This window comes from Ctenocephalides felis, unplaced genomic scaffold (genome assembly GCF_003426905.1).
Source record: "Ctenocephalides felis isolate EL2017-DRISC unplaced genomic scaffold, ASM342690v1 CF-g0.4_SCAFFOLD_01170, whole genome shotgun sequence".
Classification (NCBI taxonomy): Eukaryota; Metazoa; Arthropoda; class Insecta; order Siphonaptera; family Pulicidae; genus Ctenocephalides; species Ctenocephalides felis.
In genome coordinates this window covers 53272652-53300237 of record NW_020537324.1, presented here as the reverse complement: position 1 = coordinate 53300237, position 27586 = coordinate 53272652, and the positions used below count along the sequence as shown (strand labels likewise).

The following is a 27586-nucleotide window of genomic DNA, read 5'->3' as shown; positions in this document are numbered from 1 at the left end:
TAACTGAAATAAGTTATTTATGACATAGAATATAATTTGATAATATTCACAAATAAAGATTTATAGAAAAAATTATGTTTATTGAACCTTAAATAATACATTTTACTATAATAAATATCTTATCAATCGAACTCTTGCAGTAGTATGAAAGGAAATTTACGGATAGTCAAGTAACATTCATTCGAACAAAAATTCAAATTTATTTTTATTTTAACATTGAGATCTGCCATAAATGAAATATGTACTGCAGTTATAATATATAACACTGTTAAAACATGTACTATGTTCGCTTTCATTTAAGTTTGGCTTATGTACATTAAACTTCAAAATTCAAAATGTTTGTCCTTTCTACTATGCAAATTGTAATCCACAAAAACCGTGAACATGAAATCTAAAAATATCACAAAATTTTCTGTACTATAATGAACTTAATTGCTCACTGGATTGTAATTCATTTCATCATGAAATAATTAATTTTTCAAGGAAAAAATTAACTATGTAAAATTGATCCCAAGAAATACTTAAAAAAAAATGTTTTCAAATCTGTCTTGGTACTGGAAAGATTTCAAAAAATTCAGTTTTAGATAATAATCTCACTTATCAAAAATTTGAATATTTACAATACTAAATCATCATCGAAATGAAAGAAAATATCAAAGTTAAAAATTTAAAATTGTAATTAAGTGAGTTATGGTGACACACCACATTTCTTTATCAAGAACTATCCCCATTTTGAATTCCTTGATTTAGTGACAAATTCAACTCTCTACGTATATAAAACAAAATGTATGGTTTACATGCTGCAACGGTATCTACATCTGTTGTTCGTACAGTGCTATCATTGAAATGGAACCACTGTCCACTATGATTAGCAAATGATGTATAGTGTCCAGAGCCAGCTCTGAAAACATAAATATTCAAAATAAATAAAAATATATAAAAAAGTCCATGTGAAACTTTTTTTACAAATTTAAAAAAAAATTAAGAAATCTGCCCATTTCAGCAAAAGATCAGACAACATCCTCAATAATTAATTTGAAGACCGCATTGAAAAATCTTATTTCTTACATAATAACTGGCTAAATGATTTTAGTGTACAATAATTTGAGTGAACATTATTCAATTGCATTTATGATAATGCTCAGCAACAATACAATCTTTAACATATTAAATAATGAAAAAAATTATTTGATCCTATACAAATTTTTGAAAACATTTGACAGTTTTATATATATATATATGATTTAGTAGTTAATTTTGATGTTGAAATATGTGAGTGAGTTCTTGAGGGCGATACATCAAACAAAGAAAAGCCAAAGATTTATAAAATAATCTTTATTTCCAAACGTTTCGACATTCAATTTAATGTCATCATCAGTGGATATTATGTTGGTTGGTTACATATAGAGAAGTGTACACAGCACTAGAGATTGGCACTAACATTTATACAACTAACTTGTCAACACTATGCATTTTTTATAATTTTTTGTATGATGTAAACAGAAAAATGATAGTTTTATTGAACAAAAATGTAAGTAGAATTATGTAATTTCTGCCACGACTTCTGTACTTTGCTAGTACCGAGGCATGTATATCTGATATACATGCCTCGGTACAAAAGTATAAAAACGTAAGTTTTATACAAAGTATAAAAACTTTTATTTATACGTTTCGACACAAGATGCGTGTCATCATTCAGCAACACAGGACAAAAACACTCAACAAAAATTTATTTTAAAAAATTAAACTTAATAACATATTAGAGAAAAACATTTTTTTAGAAAAAATTATGAATAACTAAAAGATTTGAAAACTAATTTGACTAAAAGTTATGAAATGCATAATTGTGAAGCGAGAAACACGCCCATACCGAGCATCCAGACTCGACTGCTCGGTATGGGCGTGTTTCTCGCTTCACAATTATGCATTTCATAACTTTTAGTCAAATTAGTTTTCAAATCTTTTAGTTATTCATAATTTTTTCTAAAAAAATGTTTTTCTCTAATATGTTATTAAGTTTAATTTTTTAAAATAAATTTTTGTTGAGTGTTTTTGTCCTGTGTTGCTGAATGATGACACGCATCTTGTGTCGAAACGTATAAATAAAAGTTTTTATACTTTATACCTTTTTTATTTCGACGAATGGGCTGCTAGTTACTCTGAAATATATATATATATATATATATATATATATATATATCCAATAATAAAAAACAATTTGTTTTTTGAAGATGTTTAATAACGACGTTTCGGAACTAGATACGTTCCATCATCAGGTTTATTCTGTCAAAGACAATGTTTTTTAAAACTATTGATTAACATTAATTAATGATAGTTATTACAGATTATTTAGAAAAATTATAAGGGAATGGATTATGTACCAGTGTAAAGAGTAATAAAAATTAACTAAAAAAGATTTTATATAAAATTGAGAAGCAAAAATTATTTACTTGTAATAATTTATATATCCATATCACTAATATTTTTTGTTAAAAACACTCGATTTTTTCCGAGGATATTTGTAAATGTTTTGACTTCACAAGACTTTAACACATTGTTATGGAGTTCTGTCGGCCAGATGTAAGGGATATGGTAATTTACGAAAAATGGGAATGTATTGCTTCGGCAAATGTTGAGAAATATTATTATGTATATATACATGCACATACATATGCACACCTACATACACATAAATGCATATACGAGTACACATATATACATATGCATATATCCATATTTTCATGTACATACAATTATATACACACGAACATATACGCAAGTACATGTATATAGTGTATATACAAAAACATATATATAATGTTTTTGTATATACACTATATACATGTACTTGCGTATATGTTCATGTACAAACATGTACATATACACACAAAATTATTAAAGGATTAATCGTTTTTAATTAGGTTTAAAAAATTTAGATACAAATCATGAATGATATTATGATCTGATCTTTTATTAACACAATTGGACGAATTCAAAAAGATTAAACTGCTTTCAGAAAAGTGTTTTAAAAGTACAATCCTCTCTATATAAAATAATGGGTTCAAAGGTAAAAATATGTGAATTTTCAATGGAATGTTGGACAAGAGTGCTTTGGAAACTTTGGCTTTTGTGATGAATGACACTTATCTGGCCGACAGAACTCCATAACAGTGTGTTGTCTTGTAAAGTCAAAACATTTACAAATATCCTCGAAAAAAATCGAGTGTTTTTAACAAAAAATATTAGTGATATTGATATATTAAATATTACAGGTAAATAATTTTTGCTTCTCAATTTTATATAAAACCTTTTTCAGTTAATTTTTATTACTGTTTACACTGGTACATAATCCATTCCTTTATAATTTTTCTAAATAATCTGTAATGACCATCATTAATTAATGTTAATCAATAGTTTTAAAAAACATTGTCTTTGACAGAATAAACCTGATGATGGAACGTATCTAGTTCTGAAATGTCGTTATTAAACATCTTCAGAAAACAAATTGTTTTTTATTATTGGATTTACTGTTCGGAAAAGAAACAATCAATATATTGAAAAAATCCAGGACTTATCTATTGAATATATAATTATATATATATATATATATATATATATACACACATATAATTTTTCATGCCTTAAACGTGTAATATTGTCAACTTTAAATGTATCGTTCAATTTAGTTGAGTTTAACTTAGTGAGTGTTTAATTAAAATATTTTTGATCTCAATAATTGTCCAATAAAAGTTGTTGAAGAACGGGTCGTGCTCATATCACAGAACATAGAAAATATATATAAATAAAAAATTAAATAAAATTTTTCTGAGGCAAAGCAAATTTGGACCCTGCAATGAGTTGAAACATTTTCTATTCCGTATTCTACAAAAATTATTTTAAAAGTTATAGTGAAATTACATTATAATAATTAATTTTTAGAATTGAACTGTAACTCACCCCGACCCATGATGAACTATTACAGCAGCTAAATCATACAAATTGTGACCTGAGCCACCTATCAGAGATTTTCGTGTCTCTGGAATATTGGCTAATACAAATGCTGACATGTCAAGTGACGTTATGGGAAAAGATATATTGACATCAATCTTGGTTCTGCAAAAAGGAAAAAAACACAATTTTTGTTTGTGAAATTCATTCAGATTTGAAAACTAGTTTCAGCCATACCTAAAGAAATTATTCCACCTGAATCTTTTTATATGCAAGCAAAGAACATTAGGCAATCTTCTGATCCAAAACTGCTTGGTAGACCTTTGCTTGCTTTTACATGAACTGCAGTAATACAACTCAGTTTCAGCTAATTCTTCTACCTATTTAAATTTATGATTTATTTATTTATTGTAAATTAAAAACTAATCTCAATTTAATAATTTCAAATGTGCTCACCTCTGTAAAACTGGTTAAACAGTCTGAAATATTGCACATTGGTTCATCATTCTCTTCTTTATTCTTTTTATCAGAGAATCTATCAGGAATATCAAGTGATAAATCCAAAAATGGATCATGTTTTTTACTTTGAGTGCCACATTGGAGACATTTGACCTAAATAAAAAAACAAAACATTTACCAGGATCTACAAATTTATTTATAATTAAAAAAATAAACGCTTATGATCAAGTTTTACTCTGACATTCAAAAATTAAATAATGATCATTCAATTTTATTGCATAATAATAAACAAAATCTCTACTTGCCTTATTTCAAAATGCTGTGTGAAATTAAATATTTGTATTCATTGATTCAATGGCAATTTATAGAAGGCCACTTATAAATAAAATGAGTATAAGATAAAGTTATTAATGCAACGTGAAAGCAACAATTAACAATAGAGATTTGAAAGCATTTTTATTTTGATATGAATTTGAAAATGAAATATCAGTTAAATATATTGAAATATATGAAATTTGTTGAAGAAATAGTAACATTTAAATTTGCTTTTAATTTTCATAAAATAAATATTTAACAAAATATCTCACCACTAACCTCACTCTGTAGAGTGCCACCAAAAACTGTTGTCACAATACTATTACGACCTTTCATACTAGAGATATAAGTGCCTTCTTTAAGATTTACATCAGGCAATAATTGTTGTAACTCAGTATGTAATCGGTCCAATACATATCGTAAAAACTCATGTGCATCCTGTTGTTGATATCCTCGAAAACGGGGAACAACCTTCCATATCACAAGAAATAAGCATTCAGGAGAAATAGCTGTGCCTTTGGAACCACAGCCACCTTGACTTAGATTTATAAGTACCTATAAAATCAACATATATTATTAAAAACCAAGCCATACGACTAAATTCAAAAAATGGCAAAACTATTAATTATAAATTTGAAAACTAATTTTAATATGCATAGAAATATATATACATATATGTATAAATTTGTTTAATTGATGTAAAGTATTGCATGCAAATGCTTTAGTAAAATTTTATATTCAAATGATAAACTTTAGTTTAATTAAGTTAGAGATAAAACAAAACAATAGGAATACATACATTATTTATTAATAACATTACTTTCAGCTTTCAAATTTAAGATATAAATATCACTTAATTTAATATCATTAAACCATAAAATATTTAAAATAATAAATACTATGCGATGCAGTTAATAATATGCATACCTTTCTCAGTTCTTCTACCAAATGAATGTCATTAAACTCTTTATAGCTTCTAGAATGATAAATTCTTCTTCCATTATTCTTATTTTCCAATGAAGGTAAGCTATTGAAATAGCAACTAAATTCTTGTATGTTACTGAGAGACTGCAAAACTGCATTCATAAAACATGTATTTCCTAAATTTCGTAATCCAACAACTTTCTTCTCTCTACTTTTATTTGTTTTCTTCACATTTTGAGTTTCATTTTCTACTGAACTTGTATCAGTAGAGGCTGATCTTTTTCTTGCACGAGGTCTTAAATTTCGGACAGGTTCATCTAAATCGTTTTTTGAGCTATGGATATTTTCTTCAAGTATATCAGATACACTAGCATTGGGGCTAATCTCATTTGTACTCTCGACTGAATTATACTCATGTAGAAGCTGACGTACATTTTCTATGAGATATTCATTTTGTTCTGCACACACATAATCATCACATTGATAGCTGTAATTTTTTGTTATTATTTATATTAATATGTACATCATTAAATTATATATATATATATATATATATATATGAGTGAGTTCTTGAGGGCGATACATCAAACAAAGAAAAGCCAAAGATTTATAAAATAATCTTTATTTCCAAACGTTTCGACATTCAATTTAATGTCATCATCAGTGGATATTACGTTGGTTGGTTACATATAGAGAAGTGTACACAGCACTAGAGATTGGCACTAACATTTATACAACTAACTTGTCAACACTATGCATTTTTTATAATTTTTTGTATGATGTAAACAGAAGAATGATAGTTTTATTGGACAAAAATGTAAGTAGAATTATGTAATTTCTGCCACGACTTCTGTACTTTGCGAGTACCGAGGCATTCTTCTGTTTACATCATACAAAAAATTATAAAAAATGCATAGTGTTGACAAGTTAGTTGTATAAATGTTAGTGCCAATCTCTAGTGCTGTGTACACTTCTCTATATGTAACCAACCAACGTAATATCCACTGATGATGACATTAAATTGAATGTCGAAACGTTTGGAAATAAAGATTATTTTATAAATCTTTGGCTTTTCTTTGTTTGATGTATCGCCCTCAAGAACTCACTCACATATTTCTACATCAAAATTAACTACTAAATCATATATATATATATATATATATATATATATATATATATATATATATATATATATATGATTTAGTAGTTAATTTTGATGTTGAAATATATGAGTGAGTTCTTGAGGGCGATACATCAAACAAAGAAAAGGCAAAGATTTATAAAATAATCTTTAATTCCTAACGTTTCGTCATTCAATTTTGATGGTATTTTATATCTAAAAATCTGTACACATCACAGAATTTTGCACTAACATTGATCAATGCTAGTGCAAAACTCTGTGATGTGTACACATTTTGCAATAACATTGATCAATGTTAGTGCAAAATTCTGTGATGTGTACACATTTTTAGATATAAAATACCATGTTCAATATCCACTGATGATGACTGATGATGATTGAATGTCGAAACGTTTGGAATTAAAGATTATTTTATAAATCTTTGCCTTTTCTTTGTTTGATGTATCGACCTCAAGAACTCACTCATATATATACATATATATATATATATATATATATATATATATTCATATAACTAATTTAAAACTGTTATATATAAAGCACAAACTTTAGATATCAAATTCAGTATTGTGTTTGAGTAAATAAATTTAATATGCAGATTAGTGAAAACATTTAACAGATGAGTAACAGTAATAAAATTGCACTTGCCTCACTTCTAATTACATCTTTTAATTAGTGAAACATGAGAGTGATATACTGACTATCTATTAATAGTGAAATTGTATTTAAACACTTAATACATGAAAAAATAAAATCAACCTACCAAAATACAGAGAAGATTTCACATTGCATACAAAGATCATGGTTTGAGTTTGACTCCGCATGCTTCTTGGCATGTTGATTATTATAACGGCCACATAAAACGACTCCACAATAAAGACACAACCAATTTTGACCAGAACTCTTACATTCTGCAAAGTTATAATACAAAACTTACAAAAATGTAAATCAGTACTTCATTAAATGTATAATTATACAGATACACATTCTTTATATGCTTATGGGTCTATTTTTGAACTTCTGTATTTAATAATAATATGATTCTATGCACTACCTCAAATTAAATTCAAGATTATTAATTAACAGTAAAATGTAGTTGTAATTCTTGTATTGTGTAATTGTAATTAATAGTATAAGTTAAAGTAACTTGAAATAATTAATAGTAAAAGCTATGTTGCTTTAACTTGACAATTTAAAATTACTCATCATTGATAAGTTAGATCATCAATAATAATAAAATCACTGTATAAAACTTAATATATAAGGATGTAGATTTAATAAATAACTTCATATATTTAGAGATAATTCTTGTCTTGTCAGAACACATTAAAAAACTAAAAATGATTATTCATTTTTCCCTTTAATGAGCAACTTAGGTCATTAAAAACAATAAATAAAACATCAAAAACATATAGCAATCTATCTTGATAATTGTTGCTTAAACCTACTACTTAATTTTTATGAGTGAAAAATGATATATATTAAATGAGAATAATTAAAATTGGAAAAATCTGCAGATATGATGGTATTATTTATAAGAATATAAACTATATAGAAATATTATAGCATATGGAAACTTAAGGCAATTATGAAAAAGATTCATAATGATTATAATCATGAATGAGATGATATCTTAAGCAATCATTTTTATTATGCAAATATTAAGAACGGTTGCTCTAGTAAATATATGGGTTAAGCAAAATGTTTTCATCACAATTAATAAAAAATGAGCCCAATATTCTTAACTTAAATGTCTAAAAGTTGGGAGTGATCAAAATTTTGCGCAAGCTCTGTTAAGACGCCTATTGAACCAAAATACAGTGCACGACATCCCCACTCTAAGCATATGATAACGAACAGCTGATTACGGATTAACTTAGTTATTGATTTTATGATAATCATTATTGCATTTATAAATATTAATATTGAATAAAAATATTATAAACGCACTTACCTAAGCAATTCCAATTCTTTGTTGTACCATTCCTGCCAGATAACAGGTCTCGGTTTACCTTCACACTTCCAATAATATGTGGACAGTTCATTTTTAAAACAAACTGCTGTTTATGTTATTATTTTATTCAAGCATAATAATTATTTAATAATATAATTAAAACTGCCCGCTGGACAGCTTCAATACACAACCATGACATTCTCCTGCGCACATAAAACAAAATACATTCGCTACTGCAGTGGACAGATTTTTATTTGATAAAACAAAATGGAGGTATTGACCTGACGTACGCGAGAGCTAGACGAAGATACACAATGCATACCCAGCGCTCGATTCAAACGTGCGCACACGAAGTAACGAAAGTATTCATTAATTTTTTTTAATAATGAGATAAAATAAATATTTAAATTATAAAATAATTTAATGAATATGCACAAACTGTACACTTTATATAAAGTGTAATATTTTTTAATTAATTTTTATATTTTGATCACCTTATATTTTTACTTAAATTATTTTAAAAATTGAAGCATATTATTTAAAAATATTGAAAATTCAAAAATTAATTGCAGACAGAAGTATAATCTGTGACAGTACAGAAAGTTATTACAGAAAAAAGTAATTTACAAATTACAAGTAAAACCACAATGAATCAGTTATATATATTTATTTATAAGAATATAACTGACATTTTCATATTAACGCCTAGCATTGAATGTTTGGGGTTGAGTTAATTGCAGACCACTGATGTTCTTGAAATCTAGCATGCTCAACATTTCTTTAGTTTCTGGATCTACTTCAATAATATCGTGCTCCAAAGCAGATACTTCTGGTACAAAGTTATCACGACGCTCCCTTTCTTCTTCTTGCAATTTAATTGAGATACCTCTAACTTGTGAGTGACGGAGACGTTTCATCAAATGTGTAACAAATCTGTAAATGAAAATGGAAATTAGTATTTGCTGATATTTTGAAAATTACGTATCATTTCTCTTGGGTTTGTGAACTTCAGTCTGCCAAGGTTATCAGCATAATACTTCTTCAGATAAAATAAAGCGAAACCTTGTTTATCATCATAGTTTACTTTGCAAGTAACATTATTTCACTTAGAATTTACACTGTAAAATATGCACAGTGATTCCCAGCTTGTTTTTAGGTCATGTCTGAATTTAGAATTGAAAACAATTATACATGATTTTCAATTTGTTCTTAGTAATAGAACTATATATATTAATTAAATTTAAGGGCACAAAGTAAAGTTCAAATACAAAGTTTAGTTCAAAGGCATTTCGTTTTGCTCATTTACTTCATCACGGAGGTGTAAAATGGAATTGATTAAGTGTTAAGTCCATCTTTAAATAGTAACCTGCAGGGCGTGAGCCCCACGATGGGAAACACTGTACACATATGAAACACTGAAGGAACTTCAAGAATTGACATTAGAATGTTTTATCCTAATTAACCTATTAAATAGATTATTTCCTCAAGCTCCAACGTGTTAAGTGTCATTCCATGTTGTAAGAAGTTTTGAAAGTACGTACCCAGCGATTTTATTCCTCAAAGGTTTGGTCGGAATGATTGCGACTTCATCGCAGATTCTTTTGTTTGTATCAAAATCCAAAGTCAGCCTAGTGTAATACTTCTCAATGATGACTTTGGAAGCCTTCTTGATGGTTTTAGTTCTGACACGACCCTAAAAATACACAATACATGTAAGCATAACGTGTACAGGTTATAAAATGTGATTACTAAGGAAAATAATTATATTCATCAAATCACTACACCATATTGATTAACAAAAATAAAACTTTGAACTAACGATGAACACACATTACAGAGATTATTTTAAGATTATATTTTCTTCAAGAACTTACCATGATTACTCTTTAGCGGAAAGCACCATAGACGAAAAGAACTTGCTAGAGGTTTCATCGCATAGCTCGACGCTTGTCGGGAGGAGAACATGTTGACAACGACGTGAACTTCGTTCATTACCTTCCTTATGTTGGCATTGCAAGAGTGCCCTCTATGAGCAGTTTCATACATTATGTCGATAAAGTAGTGAATGGCTGTCAAATTGACAGTTTGTATTCTAAAGACAAAGTTCTTTTCTTTTTAATGTCCTTTTGACATTTGTCATTGTGTTTATTTTTATTTTAATTTGTCATCTAAAATATTCGATCGCGATACGCAATAAATTATAGTGTACTATGAGTTTCAAAGTTTCTAGTTTATATATATTATTTGTTGTTGCATGTATTTTAATAGAAAAAAATTACAATTTGTGACATATGGGACTGGATTTTTAGGTTAGTATTTAGTTATTACCTTCAATACAGAACTAGGCATAGTTTTTAAGTTTATATTTTATAATAATAAATAATAACATTTCATGGTGTTATGGTAAAATTAATTAATAGTTGCGCATGCGTATTTATTCTATTCATACTCCCACTATTTCGCTGGTTGCTTTGAATGTATTGCACAATGTTATTTTCTGGTGAAGGTATTTCATATATCAGTTTGTGTTTTAGTGCTCGTGAGGTGATACGTTTTTCTTGGTAAATTTGGAAATCCATACGTAAACCGTCATTCTAAATATTTGTGATTTGTGGGATTATTAATTAGTGACATTTTATTTAAAAATGGTTTGGAGTAATAGATAACGTTTACGATCATTCATATAATATTGTTGTGATTTATGAAAGTTGTTGGAAATTTGTGTGATATTGGTATGTAATAATATTATAGTTACTAATAAAATTTTTCAACTATAATGAGATAAAATAACTTTCTTTGTAATCTATTTTCTAACTGATCGGTATGAAATTCAAAAACTTAGAATAAAGTTTTATAAGTTTACTAAATTTTTAATATCAATCATGATATTTAGTCTCATGTATTACATTAATTATTGCCTTTCAATATTACTCTAACATCAGTATGAGCAATAATTATTTATTATTAATGTATAAATTATGCTGCGGTTATTCAATGTGAATTACAGATACTTCCAACTTACTTTCTAGTCATTTCGAATACTTGCCACTACCTCACTTCTGAAGCAAACATTGTTGTTTATTAGGTTATGAAATTTACACGTTGGAAATTATCCTTAATAAAATCTAATTAATTATATGACTAACAAGCTTGGCATGATATCAATTTATACGGAAATATATTTCGTCAATATTTGTTGTTCATAATGTTTATTGATACATCATGTGTCTTCATTCTTCCTTGATGTATCACCTAAATATACGTTCTTGATATGACTAATTATTTGTTTCTTGCAAGAATGTATAATAATTTTGTAAATAGTTTTCATTCAATTGTTCTGGACAAATATTTTAGCAAATTTCATTATTATTAACACCTATTATACGAAGCTCGAAGTCTTTTTTCTCCAATTTTAACATATTGATTTTTACCTTTTTATTGATGACTATTCATTTATCATGAATTTTTTTGTGCGGCATTTACTTCATTTGTAACTTATTTTTCATCATTACTGCTTAGTATCAGCGCAAGATTTGAACTTCTAACCTTGTGGGTGAAAAACCAGGGTCTTGACCTGTTGCGCCACTTACTCCCCATTGTACTATTTCATACCTATTTTCATGACTTGAAAAGTTTTTATCGAATTTTCCAACCACAATCTCTTAGAATTGGCTTTAGATTTGAATGTATGCACTTCAAATGTTTATGAATTTAATTATATCAAATGTTCTATAATCATCACTTTAAATTTGAGTTAAATATATATGAATACTTAAATTGGGGTGGTCCTTAATGAAGATATTTTCGAATTTCTTTGCTCCTAGGGGCTCAAATGCTTCCAATTTGATAAAAAAAACTCTGGAAGTTTTAGAGCTTAATATTAACTTTTAGATAATCCGCACTACAATCAAAATTTCTTATGAAAATAACATGGGTAAAATTCCATTTGTTTTTTAGAATTTCCTTAGCGACAAGTGAATCAAAATTTTGAGAATTACATTGTATTTGCTTATTTTGATCAGAATTAAAAAAAAAAAAACAACGAAAAAATGATATATTTTATAAAATAAGTATTTAATTAAGAAGAAGAACCAAGAACTTTGGTTGGAGTGCGGACTATCTTAATATTAATATTAAAGCTTAAAATGTTCAGAGATTTGTTTTATCAATTTGGAAGCATTTGACCCTCTTCGTTTCGAAAGAAAACCGACAATATCCATATTAAGGACCACTCCAATTATATATGTATTGATTTATGTATGTATAAATCTACTGTACTTTTGTTGTAAATCAATTGCTCCTGAACGGCTATTCAAATTTTGATAAATCTTTTTTAGAGTGTAGTAACAGTAATAAAATAGCTGCAGTGAACTAAAAAATGTGGTATTAATGTTAGAAGAAAGTCGAAAAAATGCTAAAAACTGCTTATTATTATTTAACAGATGAGATGAGAATTAAATGATGTTATATGTTTAATTGTGAGAAAGAAAAAATTATATGGCAAAGGAGGCTCTAACAAGCATCCATCTAGATAATAGAAAAAAAACTAAATTATTTTTCTAAAAAAAACTTTAATAGAGTTCTCCATACGTTTGGGATCACAGTTTTTTTTTTCAGAATGAACAATATATTCTATTAATGGTTAGATTTGTAAAATCGAATAAAAATGTATAATTTAGAAAATTAAAATAAGATTCGATCCAGATCAGAATGAATGTCGCTTATAAATTGATTTCAATTCAATTTTCCAAGTTAAATATTTTTATGATTTTTCCCAAATCAAGTATTTTGTTCATGAAACCTGATTTTTGTATTTTATCCACTGTAAAATCATTGATAAATATTTAATAAAACGTTTAATCATATCAACGAATTATAAGTGTATAAACTACTCTCGTGATGCCCTATTTGAAAATCAACTGTTGGCGTAATTAACAATTGACCTCATAATTATTTGACTAAAAACAGGACGTTGAATTAAGTAATATAGTGCTTTTCCGAAACTCCGATATAAAAATGGCAGCGTATATAAATTTATTTGCAATGTATTAGTAATAAATTTGCTTCGTTCACATTTTTATTGCATAAATGAAAATTATGCATTAGAATGTAATCGTAATCGTAATAAATAGATACGTTCAATTGCGTTCAGTATACAATCGAAAACGTTTGTGGTATATTTCAGTTGCATAAGAATTAGTTCAGGCTTTAACTTATCATTGTGGATTGAAATAATGTTAATCTAAAGTTTCATTCCTTATTTTCAATTTAATACTTTACGATATTTTATTTGCTTATTAATTAATTACTACAATAATACAAAAATATATTTGTATCTAAACTGAAATAAGACTCTGAGAGCGCATATGCAGAAAATTTTGTTTTTCATATTGATAATCTAATTAGACTGTTCTCTACAATTAATCTTTCTTTGATTACTTGAAAATCTGTTAAATTACCTAAGTTATATTTTGACGACTTTGCAATCTGTCGAATATTTTACTCCCATTTTCTAAAATGTTTGGGCGTTACAAATAATGTTTCCAACTTTACAACTTTGTTTGCAAGAGCAATATTTTTCCTTTGATGTTGCAAACCTATATATTGTGCGTTTTTTCCCTTCATATTCATATTATACGAGATGCCTCTGTTAACTTTGATTTAGTGCAATTTAATTTTTATTATAGACAAATATGTACAAGCAAATTTAAATATGAATATTGACTGTACATTGCTCTGCCATAGATTTATGAATTTGAATTTAGATATTAGTTTAAAAAAAATTCTAAATGCATATTGAATATTTTTCTCTAGTTAGAATTTATACAAACTCACACTCAATTATTGCAATTAAATTATATATTGAGTATTTTCGACTAATTCGAGTTTATATAAACTTTTTCAATTAATGCAGTCGATTAAATTAATTCCTGATATTAGTTATTATAAATAAGTTATTCTTATGGCCTTGTGTATGGATTTTTCGAATCGCTAAAAATTGTTCTTCATATATTAATCGTGTGTGTACATATAATAAAAAAGGTGATAGAAATATTTAAGAAATTCTAACTGAAATTGATGAATTACGTAAAGAATCATCTTTGCTAGAATACACCAGTGATTTAACGTTTGATTTATTTAATGTCAATGAAAATAAGTTATGATTGAAGTAATTATAATATGATATGCCAAGATTTATTGCTGCAACATAATCTCGGATCAAATGACTTGAATGCAATCGTAAATACTATTATTATAAATATAGTAATTTATAGCAATTAAAATGGAATATAAAACTTGAATCGCTGCGAATTTGTTCAAAGTCATCTTTGCATCTTTCCATGAAGAAACTAATACTCTTTAGTTTTATCATTTCTTCTCAAACTCTACTACTAAACTACAAATATTGTAATTAAACAAATTCTTACTATTAAACTACAACTTCTTACTATTAAATGCAACTGTATATGATATAAATTTTAAACGATTTCGTTTATTCATTTTTATATTTTATTTTTAAAGAGCAATTGCAATTTTTGTGGCATTCTATAAGCTGTTGTAATCATTATTTTTACCCAATAATTGACCTATTCCAGTTTGTAATTAACTTTTTCATTGCAAATATCAAAGGGCTATTTGCACTTGGAAACGTATTTGCGATTTATATTTTCAAGTGAAAATGGATATCACCAATGTTTGATATCAGGTTGCACTTAACGCTAGATTTCAACTCGGAATATTGTGGTTGCAAGGCCGAGGATTTTCCAGTGCGCTACGTATTCTTCTTATATATTCAATGTATAACTTCTGGGGATGAGGCACGATGACGTAAATTGTGATGTCACTAGCCGTCCTCTATGACGTAGCTCCTACTCTTAATCGTGGGTGGGCGACTATATATATTAGATTTATGATTTTGGGTGATTTCAGAAATTTTATGATACGAATTTTTTGTATAAAAAAAATTTATATGTTAAATTACCCAAAAATAGTTTTAACAATAATTTCATAATAAAAACTATCATCATTAACAATCTTAATATATTTTTATCTGTAATTATTAATTTAATTAATTCAGCACTGCTTTTTTGCAACTAATATTCTTGTTACTAATCGAACCTCTATATAATTTAGTCTTTGGTTTTCTTGTTGTTTATTGGTAAGAGCTTTTACCTTTTCAACTAGAAGGTTTTACGTTCGATACCCATTTCGTATAGCCTGATGGCAATATGTTCAAGTGAAAATAACACTTCAATTCTTTAATAGAAATGTTCACTATTAGAGAACTTTTCTAAGTTTTGATATGATGAAAATTGATTTTCCAACTTATTGACCGTAGTTGCTTTGATCGTTGTTTATTTTTATTATTTCTAATTAAAGCAAATTATCACACGGATGATGCATTAATGGGCATACCACTATTTATATAATCCTTCTAATATTGAATTCATTATATTAAAATTATATAAAATTTTGTATTTATTGCATACATTTAGAGTCATTTTATCTTGAATGTAAGGTTTCTATAATGATAGATTTCGATTTGTATAGAAGAATTAAAGTTTAGTGATTCTCTCCGCCTAATAACGTGATAGAGTTTTTACTCGAAAATATTCTTGGAAATATGTCCAAGTAAGAATACCACCTCCGTGGCGATGCTCCATGAAATTATAAATATAATTATATAATATTAGAGAAATTGTAATGAAAAAAATCTAATAGAGATAAACCAACTATTTAGTTGTCTTATCAAAAAATTCAGGAGTTGTGATTATCATAACAGCTCATAGGATTCTGAAGTTGTGGTGATCAAAAAAATAAGAAACAGTTTTCCAATTTATTACATCTAATTACCTAGGATGGATATACCATCTTTTGTTTTGTTATATTATTTACAACATTATATTCATAATATTACAACGTCTGGATTTTTATAATGATAGATTTGGATTTTTATAAAAGAATTAAAATTTAGTGATTTTATTCGTTGGAATTTGCACTTGAAAATGTAGTTGGAAATATGTCCAAGTAATAATAGCACCTCAGTGGCGATGCTCCATCTATTTGATTGAAATTCTTATGAAAAAATATGTATATCAAATAGAGATAGACCAACCTTTGAGTTGCCTTCTCAAAAAGTCGCGTAGGTTATCACAACAGCTCATAAGACTCAAGTTCTGACGTTAGAGGAAAATAGATTTTCCAACTTATTGACCTTGGTTGCCAGAATCGTTGTCCGTGTTTATTACTTCTAATTAAAGCAATTTATTGTAACACGTATGATGCATCAATGAACATACCGGCTTTTGTTTTATTATATTAATTATAATATTGTATTGATAATATAATAATGATTACAGGCAACCATAGCGGTGATTCGAGTTGAAACAAATTTTGCAGTTATAATCAATTTTTCTTGAGTGTAAGATTTTTATATTCATAGATTTTGATTTGTATAGAGCAGGGCTTCTTAAAATTTTGTCCTTCCGGACCCCATTTACAATTGCAAGTTTCTTGGCCACCCCATTTATGATTGCGAGTTTTTTGACGACCCCACAGATATAAAAAAATAAATTAATAATTTTAAATAATTTGTATATTTGATAACGATATACATATACATATCCATATGAAACTATATAGTTTAAGTAGGAATTTGTTGAGAGCATACAAAAATTAACTAGTGGAGTGTATGGCATCGTGCCTTAAGGCAAATTGCTGGAACTTCCCGTACCGTAACGAATTGTTCGAGGAATACTGAATGTTTTCAAATAGATTATTACTAATATTGTAACATTGTCTAATATTTATAAGAATTATATAAACTGAATTGCAAAGTTGAAATTATTTGTTTAAAGTATACTAGAACTATAGTCAGAATTATAAATAAAATCTGAATTATTTTCGATATACAAAAAATTTTTTTTTGACAAAAAAAAAGTTGGAACAAAAATTTTTTTTACAAAATCAATTATTTTGTTAGACAAGCAGAAAGTTCATTGAATCATTTAAACAGGACGCTTAGTTCTCTCAAAAACTGCCATTTTTTTAACATTTAGCTTTGTATTCTCGAAATGGCTGGGCCTGCCTTTGCCAAAAACTAATAAACACTTCTCCCAATCATTACTAATTGAATATTTTTTTGATCATTCAAATCGGATACTCCGCTCTCTCAAAAACTCGATTTCTATTTTCTGCACTCTTTGCTCCGTATCTCCGAAAGTGCTGGACCTGCCTTTGCCAAAAACTAATCAGCTCTTTTCCCTATCGATTGGAATCGAATGTTTTTTGAACCATTCAAATTGGTTGATCCGTGCGCCCGGAAACGTGACTGGAAATTTGTATCCATACACACACACACATCCATTTTTTCTGAGGTATGCCAAAATGTTCAGAAACCTCCAAAACGTCGAGAAATGTAAAAATTTTCAATTTCGATTTTCGGCCCATTACAATAACTTACCCTACGGGAAGTTAAAAAGTTATGTTATAAAACGATATAAATATTTGACATTAAAATCACTTGCGACCCAAGAATTTTCTATCGCAACCCCTTTTGGGGTTGCGACCCATAGTTTAAGAAGCCCTGGTATAGAGGGATTTAAGTTTAGTGGTTTGGTTCTTTATATTTTACACTAGCTCTCTGCCTATTAACTTGATAGAGCGTTTGCCGATAACTCAAATCAATCGGATTGAGTGTACCTTTCAATGCGGTTTTGAAAGTGAACGCGTTGTCCCTACACCAGTAGTCGCAACCGAGTGAGTCGTTACGAGCATTCGAAGTCTCGCGATATGACCTGAAAGTGCGTGTCGCATGCCTCTCTTCGCCATTTCGTCACCACCTCTCTCACCGAACTGATACATATGTCAAATCGTTTTGTCCTCGTCCTCTATTTCGCACCTGATTGAGAGACCAGTTGGCTGTATGGATAACATAACCTGCTTTTGATTTTTTTTTAAGTTGATATAGATTATTGTAGCTTATGATATGTAGGTACTCACAAGTCAGTTCAATTAATGCTAACACATTATTTCCATGCGCGATAATTATATTAGGAAGTTTGACATAGCCAATTATATTAGGAAGTTTGGCATAGCCAATTATATTAGGAAGTTCGGCATAAGACAGATCATGGAAGTCTAAGGTCTTCATCACCAAGGTCGCTGTGCTTTATAATATATACGGATTTAATATCTTTCTTTTTCTTTGCGGGCGAATTAATTCTTAATGTTAAGACATTTTTGATCGCAAGTAAGTAGGTGTTAAAATGTACGGGGAAGTAGAGGGTGAACTAATACGAGGAAACCCTATCATTAACTTTCCTGCTTGATATATACATTTTTTTCATAATTAATAAGTTAAAATTTTTATTTATCAAAAAGTAAACTAGCTGTAAGTGGAATTCTGTCTTTAGGCAATTAAGGCATCGTGCCTTGAGGTAAATTGCTGGAACTTCCCGTACCAAAAATTATTATTTTTTTAAAAACAATTAACATTTTTGAAAAAATTTTACTTCGAAAAAATAAGATGTTTGAGAAACTATACATTGGACAAAAAATTACTTTTTTTTTGAAAAAAAAAATTTAAATTTTTTTTTTAATTTTTTTTTGAAAAAAGAATTTTTTCTTTATTTTGACATATTTTGGAAGATCTAAACTTTTTTTCAAAGCAATCGTACTGCTTTAACTGCATAAAGACGAAATATCAAAGCGCGTAAGCGCCGCGTCGCCGTCTAACGCGTAAACATTGGTACGGAACCCATAGGAATGTAAACCAAATTTATACTTATTGTTAAAATCTCTATAAAATATCTGATAATTTGATGTGCATATGTCTAATGATCATTTTTGACCGCCAAATGACATTTTTTTTTACTTTTTTCGTTAGATCTCCGAAACCGCTAGACCTGCCTTTATGAAAATATGATCGGTTCTTCACCTTGTCAATACAAGTAAAATGCTTTTTGAATTATTAAAATCGGACGCTCCGTTCTCTTAAAAACTGAGTTACCGTTTTTGGCACTTTTTGCCCCGTATCTTTGGAACGGCTAGACCTGCCTTCGCCAAAAACTATTCAAATCGGTTGTTCGGTGTTCTTGAAATCGTCGACCAAAATTTGTATCCGCACATACATACACACACATACATACATACATACATACACACACACACACACACACATACATCCATTTTTTCTAAGGTATGCCAAAATATTCAGAAACCTTTGAAACGTCGAGAAATGCAAAAATTTTCATTTTCGATTTTTTTGCGATTACTATAACTTGCCCTACGGGAAGTTAATAAATACTAAAAATTGAATGCAGTAAGTCCTAAAATATAAAATTAAATTTTTAGATGTATGATGGAAACCCAGGAACAGCATGGTCTCAAATTTGACGAAAAGCTTGTTTAACAAAATCTGTTATATAAGTTCAAATATCTGGTAATAGGATTCAATTCACACGTGGATATTTAAACATCTCGGTATAAGCCATTTTTACAAATCTCGTTACTTCAATCGACAAACATTCATCGACAGTTATGGCCAATTGTCTATGTAGCCAATTTATGGTAATGTTTATATTAGTGGTTATGTCTTCAAGTCATTTCGCATAATGCTAATTGATTAATACTTCTCAGTTTGTTGAAACATTTATATATTCATACAAAATTAGACTCTCGTAACATGAAAAAAAAATTACGATGGTCAATCGTTCATTTTGTTTAGTCATTCCATTAGAACCTCCAACTTATTATTGTACGTGATTTAAACTAATATTTTTTACAATATATGAAGATAACTTTACAATATATGAAGATATGAAAGATAAAGATCAAAAAATTTTCAAAAATGTCCTGGGGTTTCAATTAGAGATCCCAGATTCGATACTTCAAGTAGCCTCATGTCAAGTGACTTCGGTTTTCATTTGTAAATATAGATAGCAATAGGTTTACAAGTGAAAATAGCCCTTACTATATCACTATTACAGAAATAGTAAGAATAAAAATTCATCTTACAGAGACAAGTGTTTGGGTGGCCATCTATAAGTTTGTTAAGTACATCTATAAGTTTCATCACAACAGCTTATATTAACCATAAGTCCTGATTTTTAAAAATTTCTATTTTTTACTAGTATATGGCTAAACTAGATACTTTTACAATCACATTATATGTCTATAGGACATGGCAAAATTTATCTTCAACATTCAAAATCGCATTTCAACCGTCTGGTTAATCACAATCGATATCTAGCCGTTCTGGCCATAGAGCATTTTATTTTGATAGCAATTTATTGTTTAAAATTACTAAATTTAAGTTCACACGATAGCCGCAACTAAATTGTTCATAGTATTTGCGAGAGGTGATAAACTGATAATGACTCATTTTCTATATATTGCTTTATTATCTTATCGATATATTGCAAATGGAAAATATGTACAGATAATGTATATACATATATACTAAAAATTCTTAGCGTTTTGCTATACCAAAGCGGCGTCATCTTTTTGGCGGCTTAATGGCTATTAATGTTTGAATTTAAACGATTTGAACGCCATTTCGAAACTTTCTAACTCATCATTTGGCCGAGATATTACTGACAATATGCGAAAGTAACTTCTGGTTTCAAATTCACTTTTCGTCGTAACTAGGAAATATATCGTGAAACAAATTAATGTAGCCTTATTTACATTATAATCTACTATATTACAACTTGAAATTATTGAACTTTTTTTATTTATTTACGGCCTTTAACCAGTCGGTCATTTAGCCCACCGTTAAAATATTATTGAACTTGAAAAGGTCAAAACAATTTTAATTTTGTGTTTACGGATAATGCGGTTGGATGGAAAAATCAAACGGCTTACATTTTTTACAGTTTTCTTGTACATATTAAAACGTTTGTGGTGGCTTGGTTTCAATCCGCGACATGAATATCCATGATATCAAGCAGCAACAATATCAATTTTCTCTTGAGAATATAGATCTTAAATATGTTTCCAAGTGAAAATAGCCCTTCTTGTGAATTTCTGCACCAAATTGAACAATAAGTCAATCTTATTAGATAATCGATGATTGACTAATTGACGAATTAGAATATTGGTGGGTTAACCGTTGGGTTGCCATCTAAAAATGTGATGTAAGGAGAAGTTTCAGCCCAACTGCTCATACGATAATTGCTGTTAAAATACGAAAAAAATAAAATAAAAAATTATTGTTGAAATCGATAAGGTAGATTGCATAAAAATGTCGAATTGACCTGAAGCTCACCATATAATAATTATAGTTAACATCGTGTATTGTCTCTGTTCGATTTTCCCGAAGCGCTCGACTCGATTAAATATTGTTTTTCGTAGGATATACTGTCTCGATTTTCCCGATGCGCTCGACTCGATTAAACATTGTTTTTCATAGGATATACAAGTAATACCGTGTACAAAATATTGCCGGAACCTTCTATTTCTTATTGACAAACAATCGATACATTGTGATAGTAATAAGTTTTTCATTGTGCTTTATCTTTTTTCAAACAATACTTATAAAAAAAAATAAAACAAATAGACTCGGTATGTACTTAAGTATGAGTTGGCTACTTAAACGTAGTTGTTCATCTTTGATAAATTTATTAATTTCATTTCTGTAACACTGATAAATTGTTTAGTGTGTTTAACATATGCCATGTGAATTTCAGTTTACTTATTATTGAGCATTGAATTAACCGAAGTCGTTGTTGACATTGTCTTAATAATGTTTTTATTAATTATTCCGAAGTTTTGAAAGGATTGCAATAATGTTATTTTTACTTCCTGATTACAACGAATTTATATAAATACTAAACTAACAATTTATTGATAAGCATTTGATAACTTATCATATTTGTAGAGAATATCGTTTTTATCTTTTTCATTAATATCATGCGAAAAATCAATATAGAATAGGTATTTAAAGTAAATAATCATGGCTCATCCGTTTTTTTTATATGTTGAAAGGTCCGATGGAATTGTTAGTTTCTAGAATAATTAGTTAATAATTAGAATGAATAATTAGTATCTAGAATGACCTAATTATAATTTGCGATGATTAATCATTTATGTTTTGTGAATCACTTATGTAATTCAATGCAGTAATTGCAGTTTAAAATTTCTTATCTATATATGTCATCAAAATTTTGCAATTTTTTGCTAACGATACCATCAAATAAATTGTTAACAAACGTCATATGCCATACGTCATTTAGCTGACAATAATTTACAAGTTCATCAAGAAATGAACTATAATTAATTATTATTATTAAGTAATTATTATTAAGAATACACAATTATTTTTTATTTCAATAATGATTTTTCGGCTTACGAATAGAGCGATCGAATAAGAGTTTTGTACATAATCTAATACAATATAATTTTAAAAAGTCAACCTATATAAAATCATTAGAAAATTAATAAATCTTAAATAGTTTCGATATTTCAAATAAGAAGAAATCTCCTTATATTATTGCAAGAACGCAAATCGTAATTCAGTTTTTATCAGTTTTAAATAAAATTAATTATTTCTCGTTTAGATGTTTTTAAAAAAGTTTTTGTTTGGTTTCTGCAGATGGTATTTATTTCCAAAAGTTTTATAAGAGCGTGAAATCAATATTTCATTATCAGAGGGCTCGTAAAAGGGCATTGAAAATACAATAGGTACATGTAATATATTTTTTATTTTATTGATTTTACCTTGGATGGTAGACATGGGCAATAAAGATATTTTTTTTACATTAACACAGATTTTTTTATGAAATCTTGATTCACAATAAGAAGAATTGTCTGAATAGTAGCACTGCGATTTAAAGTTTGTTGGAAAACGTATTTGAGACTGATGCAAATTATTGAATAAATAAATATTTATTAAAAGTTTTCCTTAACACGTTTATAAGGTATTGTTTGTAAGGTAAACTTTCCATAACAATTTAGTGCTTCTTAATATTGATGTCTGGATTGATCTATTGAACGTCTGGAAAACGAATGAATACATCAATTAGATTTATTAATATTATAATTTATATGACCATACTACATACGTATATTTTTCTCAGCACAAAATTTTTGTAACGTACATAATTGATTATTGTTTTGTAAAAATGATTCTATTGGTATTTAGGTTTTTGCTTGAATATGTTCGAAGTCGATTATTAATTTGCATGAGCATGATCAATGGAATTTTTAATTAATCTGTTGACATATAAATTAAATATGTGTCGACGAGTTCGTAAGATATCGGTTAATTTGGCTCAATTGAGATGTAGCACGAGCAAGACAGTGCAATGCATTTTATTTTTAAACATAAATTACTTTATATGATTCAATAATATTGATAATTAATCAATAAATTATTGGTACTTGTAAGAGGGGATATGTCTGTATAATTGTCGGAATAACCGGAATAAGTATTAACCGCAACTAATAGGGTGAAGCTTACTATAATTCATAATGAGCTGTAACTGGGCAAAATTGTTTAAAATACAAATATAAAAGATATCTCAAAAGTCCTCATCGATCCGATACGAGCCAATAAAATGGCACAAGGTCAAAGGTAAAAAAATGACCCTTTAGCGATTTTTAGCTAAATGGTTAGTTTTATCGCAAAATTACCTGAGACAATATTGTAGAGCATAAAATTATCTACAAAAACTGCATTTTTTTGCTCAGAGCCACCGTTTCGAAGATATATCACTTTGAAAAGTATGTTTAAACGCTACGTAAGAGGTAGTGTGTTTAGCTATTTTTTTACGTGGTTTTCCCAGTAGTTCTATTTCACGGGTTTCTTGTGATTTTGTTTGTTTCGGAACACTTGCAGAATAATTGTGAATTTGGGTTGAAAAAATAAAGGCAGCAATTGTAAAAAAGAAACTGGGAGTCATAATTTTCAAATGTTTCTGCATCAAGAAAGAAGTTTCTTGATTTTCTTCTTCGTAAGGGTTATTTTTTTTACCTTTGACCTTGTGCCATTTTTTTAGCTCGCATCCGATCGATGAGGACTATTGAGATTTCTTTTATAATTGTATTTTAAACAATTTTGCTAAGTTACAGCCCATTATGAATTATAGTAACCTTGAATGCTTAAATTGACCGGGTTATAATCTAATAACTTATTATTCGGTGAGGCAATAAATAGCTTTGGAGACTGATAGTCTAGAATGGTACATGAAATCAATTTTTCGGAGACGTCGTTATATATTAAATGGTCATTGTTCATCATTTTTATGATAACAATTCATATTTCAATTTTCATATTTTTCGAATTTCAATTTTCATATTTTATGTTATTATATCTAATCGTAAGTGTTGTTTTTCACATAGACTTACAAGTAGTATTACTTTAATATATAGAGAAAATTTAATAATAATGGGCAATTGTCTTGGTTATCTTTTTGCATTTTCTTGTGAAAGTTTTTAAGAGTGGATATCATTTTTTAAAGGCTAGTTAATGTGATTTTGACTATTATTTTTATTATCATTATTATTATTATTGATCATAACAAAGCTATATTATCGTCTATTTTATCGCAGAATTGGTGCTTGAATCTTATTTGTATTAAATTAAGCCCCTCGGTAAGATACATCCGATAAATTACGCGATACTATAATTCAATATAATCTGAATTAATGCATTCACCAATAAAATTTAATACAGCTCCATTTATGTATTTTAAATTGTTGGTACGACGTAAATGGTTATTGTATTGTTGTACAACAAACGAACATATATTTGCAAGATATTTAGAAAGTTTTACTTCCCAATTACAACCTTCTTTGTATAACGCGCCCATTCATTGTTTTATTTTTTAAGTTGTGTCGAAACAGCTCAATTCCTTGTATGAAAATTTACTGTTATAAACTTTCAATATTCATGTGAAATATATATATGTTTAATAAAAATGTCTGCCTTTCTTAGTCTTTATTTTGATTGGGTAAGAGTTTTGTTTTATTAAGAGCTTAATATCTTAAGTTACTATTCTCATTAAGTAACGTTTCATTAGCTTTGGCATTTACCATACAAAACACAATGTGTTGATTTTTTAATTTCGTATTTATGTTTTATAATGCGAGTTTCAGGTACTAAATTTTAGTATCAACAATGGTAGATCAGATTCAATTCATCGAAGAATAACGTATTTGGAAATTATGAAAATTTTTGTACATAATGCTAAAATACAAAATGTGACTACATCTGGGTTTGTTCTATTTATCGCTGATTGCAAAGAAAATTTTTTAATTTAATTTTTTTCTTCGAGTTGTCCAAATTGCTTAAACTAATTTATATGTTTTACCATATTTTCTTAATGTATGATAATTAAAATATTTGTCTCACGTTTGAGAACAACTTAATACATGGCATAAAATTACAAGACATGTGATATTTTTACTACAGATGCTATTCGTAATTATCTTGAGATGAGATATGTTTTTACAATGCGTGAAGATATGTTTCATTGCTATGAAATCTTCAATATCACTTGCATAAGGCGTCATACATGATTTATATCAAGGTCAAGGCATATTGTTACATGAACTTGGACATTATTTGATTAATCAAATGGCTTGGCAAATAAATTTTTTATATACATACCTGCTCACATTAATTTTGTTGTTCGGGAACTGCCTTTTTCCAGGCAGGTCATTGAATAGTATTTTAGCAACAAATTGGCGCTTAGGACCCATAATTATTGTATATTTTATGGCTGATATATCAAGTTCATATGGAAATCCAATTTATCACACGAAATAGTTTTTCGGCAGTGACATTTTAAGTATAAATAGTTATGGAGCCACACATCAGTTTTTACTTTTGCAAGCTGTTCAACAAATTTTTTGAAGTTGACAAAAGCTTTGTTGGTGGTGAACCGTCTAATAATAGTACTTGTGATAAATGTCACATTAATATTATCATTGTTCATGACAACTTTAATTAAATGCTTTGTTTAATCTCTTCTGGTTAAAAATTTGGATTTTATTTCTGAAGAATTCAATGAACAATTAACTCTTTAAACATTTATTGACCATTAGTGATTGTTGTTATCGGATTATTGGAATGGAAAATTAAATTCGCAAAGCATTGTACATCTAACTTATAATATATTCGTATTGATTGGAATATGATATGCACATGAAAATTGACTTTAGACTTTTTGAGAATTATGAGCTTTATGAATCAAAACCCCTGTTAACTTGATTACAATAGATCCTAACTCGCATGCATCGTAACGTTTATAATATTTATTATAGAAATTCCAAATATATTTTTTTAATTAATTTGTAATTATATACTAGTTTAAATAAAGATACGCAATAAATAATTCATCTAAGTACGAATATTCATCAATTTATATGTTTTTATCATCTACTGAATATTCATAAAGAAATAACTGGCTTACAAATCAGCAAAAAATATTTCTTTACAAATTGGCAACTCATTATTACTACGATAATTATTATCATTAACATGTCTACAAATAGTTGAGTATGAATATTTTCATAATCTTTCTGAGAACGCTATGGGTATAATAACAACTTTTCATCATGCTATAGTTTAATTCTCTATATGATAAGAACTAGATCATAAATCTTTATACATTTATGCTATTGGAAAATTTAACATCGATTTGGTTGAATGGTCGTGCTCTTTGCATTTCTACATAGTGAAACTAGTAGTGTTAACATTTTTACACAAATATTGATTGTTACGATAGTAAAGACGACGATGTATGCAATTATGATAATAGTAGATCAAATCATGGATATAAATAAACTTTTTTTAAAAAAAATGTAATAAATATATATTCAAAAAATATCAAACCCCG

At 28.0% G+C, this 27586-nt stretch overlaps 2 protein-coding genes across 2 annotated transcripts; both read right to left on the bottom strand.

Moving 5' to 3' along the window:
• Positions 1 to 356: 356 nt before the first annotated feature.
• LOC113366460 (ubiquitin carboxyl-terminal hydrolase 3-like) lies at positions 357 to 8965 on the bottom strand. The gene is made up of 8 exons (XM_026608060.1): positions 8742 to 8965; positions 7551 to 7698; positions 5650 to 6133; positions 5002 to 5277; positions 4405 to 4560; positions 4186 to 4328; positions 3958 to 4113; positions 357 to 901 (listed from the first exon to the last, which is right to left on the bottom strand). The coding sequence occupies exons 1-8, from the start codon at positions 8830 to 8832 to the stop codon at positions 715 to 717; spliced, it is 1641 nt and encodes a 546-aa protein (XP_026463845.1). The 5' UTR covers positions 8833 to 8965; the 3' UTR covers positions 357 to 714.
• A 428-nt stretch (positions 8966 to 9393) lies between these two features.
• Positions 9394 to 10752, bottom strand: LOC113366335 (40S ribosomal protein S17). Its single transcript, XM_026607923.1, has 3 exons — positions 10616 to 10752; positions 10283 to 10434; positions 9394 to 9674 (listed from the first exon to the last, which is right to left on the bottom strand). Exons 1-3 carry the CDS (start codon positions 10616 to 10618, stop codon positions 9440 to 9442), a joined length of 390 nt encoding a protein of 129 aa, XP_026463708.1. The 5' UTR covers positions 10619 to 10752; the 3' UTR covers positions 9394 to 9439.
• Positions 10753 to 27586: the final 16834 nt, after the last annotated feature.

What these genes read in the sequence shown, in the direction of transcription:
- LOC113366460 (XM_026608060.1), bottom strand. Translation starts at nt 8,832, where the DNA reads ATGAACTGTCCACATATTATTGGAAGTGTGAAGGTAAACCGAGACCTG. An exon ending in GAAATCTTCTCTGTATTTTG is followed by an intron (nt 6,134 to 7,550) that starts GTAGGTTGATTT and finishes AAAAAATTACAG; the next exon opens with CTATCAATGTGATGATTATG. An exon ending in GTTTAACCAGTTTTACAGAG is followed by an intron (nt 4,329 to 4,404) that starts GTGAGCACATTT and finishes AAATTTAAATAG; the next exon opens with GTAGAAGAATTAGCTGAAAC.
- LOC113366335 (XM_026607923.1), bottom strand. An exon ending in TTGAGGAATAAAATCGCTGG is followed by an intron (nt 9,675 to 10,282) that starts GTACGTACTTTC and finishes TTTCATTTACAG; the next exon opens with ATTTGTTACACATTTGATGA.